At 62.7% G+C, this 5,526-nt stretch overlaps 1 protein-coding gene across 1 annotated transcript; it reads right to left on the reverse strand.

Annotated features, from left to right (window-relative positions):
- Positions 1-1,615: 1,615 nt before the first annotated feature.
- Positions 1,616-3,430, reverse strand: LOC102387099 (C-C motif chemokine 19-like). Its single transcript, XM_006026549.3, has 4 exons — positions 3,330-3,430; positions 2,920-3,037; positions 2,636-2,795; positions 1,616-2,357 (listed from the first exon to the last, which is right to left on the reverse strand). The coding sequence occupies exons 1-3, from the start codon at positions 3,388-3,390 to the stop codon at positions 2,639-2,641; spliced, it is 336 nt and encodes a 111-aa protein (XP_006026611.1). The 5' UTR covers positions 3,391-3,430; the 3' UTR covers positions 1,616-2,357; positions 2,636-2,638.
- Positions 3,431-5,526: the final 2,096 nt, after the last annotated feature.

Genomic DNA, 5,526 nt, shown 5'->3' on the forward strand with positions numbered 1-5,526 from the left:
GCTCCGCGGCTTCAGCGTGAACTAAGAGATTCGTGTTCACGGAGAGGGTGGTTCAGGTGATCAGTCTGATCCGGCCTACGCTTGCGATTCTTCCTTCGATATTCTGCAAGTGAGGTCACCTCCAAATTGGGACAGTAGTATTGCCGTCTTGGGCCCCTACTACCCAAACCTGTCAATACTCCCAAATTTGGGCTCGGATCTTACTTAACAGATTCTTTTGCTTGGCACTCAGTTTCTTTTCTTGACTATTCTAATTACTTTGGGGAATTTCCATATCACTGAATTGACTTTTATTTCCAATCTTGTCAAAGGCCCTAGGGTTTGATCTCTCGGAATATGGGATATTTGCTTAAGGGTCATTTTTATGTTAACTTTGTTAAAGGCCTCTAAAGATAAAATTCAAGAGTTAAGACTTTGAGCGAAGTCAGGACCTTCCGCAGGTAGACCAAAACAATGGTCTAGATAAGAAGATAAATCTTGTCTTCTTCCTAAACTGGCTAATGGGCAACTATTACAAACATTCAGACTAGTACATTCAATATGACAAGGGCCACCGAGTAATATTGCAGTCACAAATGCCCAACATCTTCTTACGCCTGGTTTTCGATGATGCACGCTCAGCGGATAAAAGGCAGGTGCTGAGAAGAAGACTGAATGGATGAACCCCGATTCCCCCCCACCCCCAGACCAAATATCCCCCGGGAGCACAGCTGAGTGACTGATAGGTAGGACAGTGTTGGGGGGGGGGGTGCTTGAAGGGCCAGTTGCAATTCCCTTCAAGCGGCATCAGGGTGGTTGCAGCAGGGAGCCATTAACAACTATTCTTGTGGACGGTGGGTGATCTGGGGACAATTTGGGGCAGGCTACAGGTGTCCCAGGTGCTGAGTTAGGAAAGGTCACCTGATGCGGAGGAGTCTGGGCATGGGGAGCCCTGGGCACAGCTTCCCTGCCCTAGCCCTGGGCATGTCCCCCCAGCCGAGCCGGGCTCTCCTGTGCCAGCCTCCCCCGCAGCCGATGTGTGCAGGGCCTGGCGCCGGCTGCATAGACTCTGGCTCAAGGTGCATCAGTGAGCCCTCAAGCGCTGGGGGAGGCATCGGGGTCACAGGGCCGAACGCATCCTTCCCAGGAGGTGCTGAGGGGCTCATGAGCACCAGCACCTGCACCTGGGCCCTGGCACTCGCCACCTTGCTGGGAGCAAGCCGGGGCAGGCGCCTACTGAACTGGTGCATGGCTCGGCGGGGGTCAAGGCCAAGGGTGAGCAGTGAGCCCCCCACTCAGACCCAGGCTCCCCCACAGCGCCAAGGCCAGGGGCTGGCAGAGAGGCTGCATGGACTAGTGGTGGGTGAGCTAGGATCTCATCCTGACTCCACCACCGATCTTTCAGGTCTCCGCTGGCCAGTCCCTTTTCCTCCTTGTGCCTCAGTTTGCCCATCTGCACAAGGGGTACAACAACCCTGATCTCTGCGATAGCTGCTGAGGACAGGAGCTCTGTGATATAGACACCCGGACTGCGGCTCAGCCAGAGCAGGGTCTTCATCCCCAGCCCAGGCCCCCTCACCCCCAGCCCACCTGCCCGTCCCCAGGCACCAGCTCGAGTCTGTGTTGGTTTGTACAACCCGTTTATTGGCTGAACCCTGCAGGCAGAGCGCGGGCCGGGCCGCAGCGGGCGGCTCCGGGGAGCTCGGGGCATGGCAGCAGCTTCACAGTCTCAAACAGGTTTGCAAACAGTCCTGGGAGAGGCAGTGACCTGGGAGCAAGGCAGCGAGGAGGCGTTTGGTGCTGGGAGCTGCACAGACACCTGGTCCCGGCTCCCGGCTCCGACAGCCATGGCTCGGAGGGTAGCACAGCCTGGTCCCCCGGCCCGGGGCTGATGACTCCCCGCGTGGTCCTTGCTCCCGCTGGCTGCAGGTCTTCCAGCCTGATCGAAGACTTTGCAACCCCGTGCTGGGCTGGGCAGGGCGTCAAAGGGGGCCAGTAGCCCCGGAGCGCTCGGCGAGGACCTGGTGCTAAGTGTCCGCCACAAGGACCCTGCGCTCACGAACCCCGCGGCAAGCGGGAAGGTGCCTGGTTCAGCCCCACCGGGGCCTGTCTGCAGGGATCGGAGCCCGTCTTGCCAGGGTCAGATGCCACGCTGGACTGGGGATGCCCATGCCTCCACGGCGCTGCCTCCGTCCTGGGTGTGCAACGCAGAGGGTCTGGGGGCTTTGAGCGGGAGATCTGGGGGCAGGTGCAGGAGGCTTCAGGACACGGGGGGAGATGCAGTCGTGGCGCGGGGCAGGCAGAGATCAGGCAGAGGATGTGGCACAGGTCACAGACGTTCACTGCCGGCCTGGCTCTGTGGGGCGGGGGGAAGTGTCCTGGGGGGAGGAGAAGAGCAGGGAGGGGTTACAGGGGTGCCGCGGCTTCCCCCAGATACCCACCCTGCATCCCACGACATGAGCCCCGGGCCAGGATGACAGGTACAGGAGATGCCCCCCTCGAGCCCTGCTCGCAGGTGCCGGCCCCAGCACCAGCAAGGGGCCGCAGGGCTGGTCCGAGACCCCGGCCAGGTGCCCCCTCCCCTCCCAGTACCGGGGACCAAGTGCTGAGTCCCCCCACCACTTCCACCCCACCGCCCCAGCTCAGCTGTGCCCACCTCTCACGCCCTGTTCTGCTTCCCCCGGGACTTGTTGCCCCACTTCTGCTTCCTGAGCTGGCGAAGGGGCTGCAGCTTCCCATCCAGCTTCTTCATCAGGCCAGTGACCCAGGGTGCGTCCGGAGGGGCGCACAGATTCTTGTCCTTGTAGGTGGTGAACCTGTGCGGAGGCAGAAGGACAGTGGTGATGAGGACCAGGGACCCAGAGCCCTTCCCTGCTCCACTGCCCAGGGCTGAGCCCCAGGTCAGGTCTCCCCTTTCTGCACGGTGCCCCCGGTACTCACACCACAGCCCGGACAGAGCACCCAGACTCGGGGGTCTGGATGCGGTAGGACTTCACGATCCGGTTCGGGATGGCCTTCAGGCCAAGCTTCAGGCAGCAGTCGGCTGCAGGTTCAGAGCCTGGGGGCAAACAGAGGGGCCGGGGGGCTCGGTTAGATGCAGGGAAGGGGACGCACTTCTGCCCCTGCTTCCCAGCCCCAGCCCCGCTGGACACACAGCAGCCTTGGGGCTCCGTGACTGCAGCCCCTTTGTCAGCGCCTAGATGGGGGAGGTGACCGGGTCCATGCAGTGCCAGTGGCGGAGGCCAGGCCAGTTGACATGTTGCCCCAGCAGGAACAGTGGTTGGAGCCCCCCGGACCCCCAGCCATCACCCCAAGCCCTGTGGGGCCTGGTGGCGCTGTGCCCTGCTTACCCTGGGTGTGGAGGCCGAGGACAGCCAGCAGCAGCAGGGGCAGGAGGAGGCGAGGATCCATGGTGCGGCTGAGAGCAGTCAGGACACAGTTCTGGCCCTGGCCCTCCTGTGCTGGTTTTTATGCTGGGCCAGAGCATGAGGCCCCAGCCCCTCTCCCCTCCTCCCACTGACCTCTTCCTGGTTGCAGTGGGGGGGGTCGGGGGCTGGGATTCCCCTTTGCACGAGCTCCCTGCACACCGAGGGGCAAACAGCCCAGAGCCGTGCGAGGGAGGCTCAAGGGGCCGGGCCAAGGGAGGATCCAGCCCCCCAGGCCCTGCAGCCTGCGAGAGTGGGGGGCAGGAGTAGAGCCCCCTTTGCACGCCTGGAGCTTCGTGTCCCCTGGAGCAGAGCCCAGCCTCAGCCCCGTGGACCCAGGAGTCAGGTGCAGGAGCTGCATCTCCACGCCGGGCTGGGCCAGAGGCTGGACACCCCTCGGGGAGCCCTGGGCACAGCCCCGCTACACCGGCCCTGGGCATGTCTCCCACACCCAGCCAGGCTCTCCCATGGCAGCCTCCCCCCCTGCGCTGGCTGCACAGGCCCCTGGTGCAACAACCCCATGCCCAGCTGCCTTATCCGTGCACAGGTCCAGACAGCCTTGGCCTTCCCCTGGCTCCTGTCCCCGGGGCTGGCCCTGCCAGCCGGCTCCTGGGCTCTGCACCAAAGCTCCCCCTAGAACCTGCCAGGCCACGGGCTGCAGACTCCCCGGGACCCGGCTCCCCTGCCCAGCTCCAGCCCTGCCACTCCTTCCGCTGCAGGAGCTGGCACAGAGCCCGGGCTGCCCTAGTGTAGACAACCCTCCTGGGGTGGGAGCAGGGCCATGGGGAAGAGGTGTGTGAGGTGGATGGGTGGACAGGCCTAGGGACAAGCAGACAGACGGGCCTGTAGACTTGGCCTTATCCCCGCTCTCCCCCATGCCAGGAGCTGCACGATGCCCGCTTGAGGAGCCGTGCTGTCCCGTGCCTGGAAAGCCCCTGGCTGGGGCCGTGTCCTTGTGGCTTGGAGCACATCCATGCTGACCCGCGCCTGGCGCTGGGCCCGGCTGGAACGTGGCCCGTGCAGGAGGGAAGTGCTGAGGGAAGTGCTGAGCATGTGTGAAAGGCTTGGCCTTGCCATTCTCACCTGGCACGTGAGGCGTGCACAGGCAGGGGGTCAGGGGGCAGGCTGTGGGGGCAGAGGAGCCAGGGGCAAAGAGGCAGCGTGAACACAAAGATCCAGGCCCAAGACAGAGCCGCCTAGGCTGGTGGGGGGGAGCGGCTGGGTGCACGTGGGGTGGGGGGGCTGCAAGTCAGCTTGTGCCCAGGGCATGGGGAGCAGGGGCTGTGCCCACACGCCAGGATATGCAACTGCAAGGTTGTGTGCATGTGTGCACGCATATGCATCTGTATATGGGCATGTATAGGTACCTGCAGCAGTGTGCAGGTATGTGCAAATGTGTGCGTGTGTTCTTCACTATTTGTGCATGCATACATACATGCATGCAGGGTGTGCGCATGTGCATGTGTCCATATATGCTTGTCTATGTGTGCCTGTGTACGTATATGCATTTGTGTATCTGCATGTGCATGTATGTGTGTTTATGTGTGTGTGTGTGCTTGTATGTTTGTGTGTACTGTACATGTGCACATGTCCATTGGCTTGTACGTGTGTATATATCATGCACCAGTGTGAGCACCAGTGTCCGGCCCCGGGGGCCGAGGGGAGCCTGGAAGGCTGCAGCCGAGCTCTCCCCCCTGCAGCACTGCCGGACCCCTCCTGCACCCTCCCCTTGCCCCAGCTCTGGTGCAGGAAGGCTGGGACCTGCCTCCTGCCCCGTGCCCCCATGCTGCCTCCTGCCTGGGGAAGCTGCGGCCTTGCTAGGCCAGACCTGGGGGCATCTGAGGTCACCCCAGGGTCAGAGGTCATCCAGAGTCCCCAGCGGGGCAGGGGTCATCTGGGGAAGTTTGTCCCCCGTGCAGGGCTCTTGTGCACCTCTCAGGTGCCTGGTGCTTTGTGGTCCCTGGCCACCTCCACGATGTTGCGGCGATGCTGGTGGGGGCCTCACCCCAATGCCAAATGCTGTCAGCTCCCTGCCAGCCCTGGACACTGGCACCCCCTGCAACCCAAGCACAAGCAGCGCTGGGTGCCCCCAATCCACCCAGCTGTGCCCTGGCTGTCAGCT

The sequence above is a fragment of the Alligator sinensis genome, unplaced genomic scaffold, assembly GCF_000455745.1.
Source record: "Alligator sinensis unplaced genomic scaffold, ASM45574v1 scaffold783_1, whole genome shotgun sequence".
NCBI classification, from domain to species: domain Eukaryota; kingdom Metazoa; phylum Chordata; order Crocodylia; family Alligatoridae; genus Alligator; species Alligator sinensis.

Coding starts and splice junctions, on each gene's coding strand:
- LOC102387099 (XM_006026549.3), bottom strand. CDS start 3,390: ATGGATCCTCGCCTCCTCCTGCCCCTGCTGCTGCTGGCTGTCCTCGGC. Junction 3,038..3,329: donor CCTCGGCCTCCACACCCAGG/GTAAGCAGGGCA, acceptor GTTTGCCCCCAG/GCTCTGAACCTGCAGCCGAC. Junction 2,796..2,919: donor TGCTCTGTCCGGGCTGTGGT/GTGAGTACCGGG, acceptor GCCTCCGCACAG/GTTCACCACCTACAAGGACA.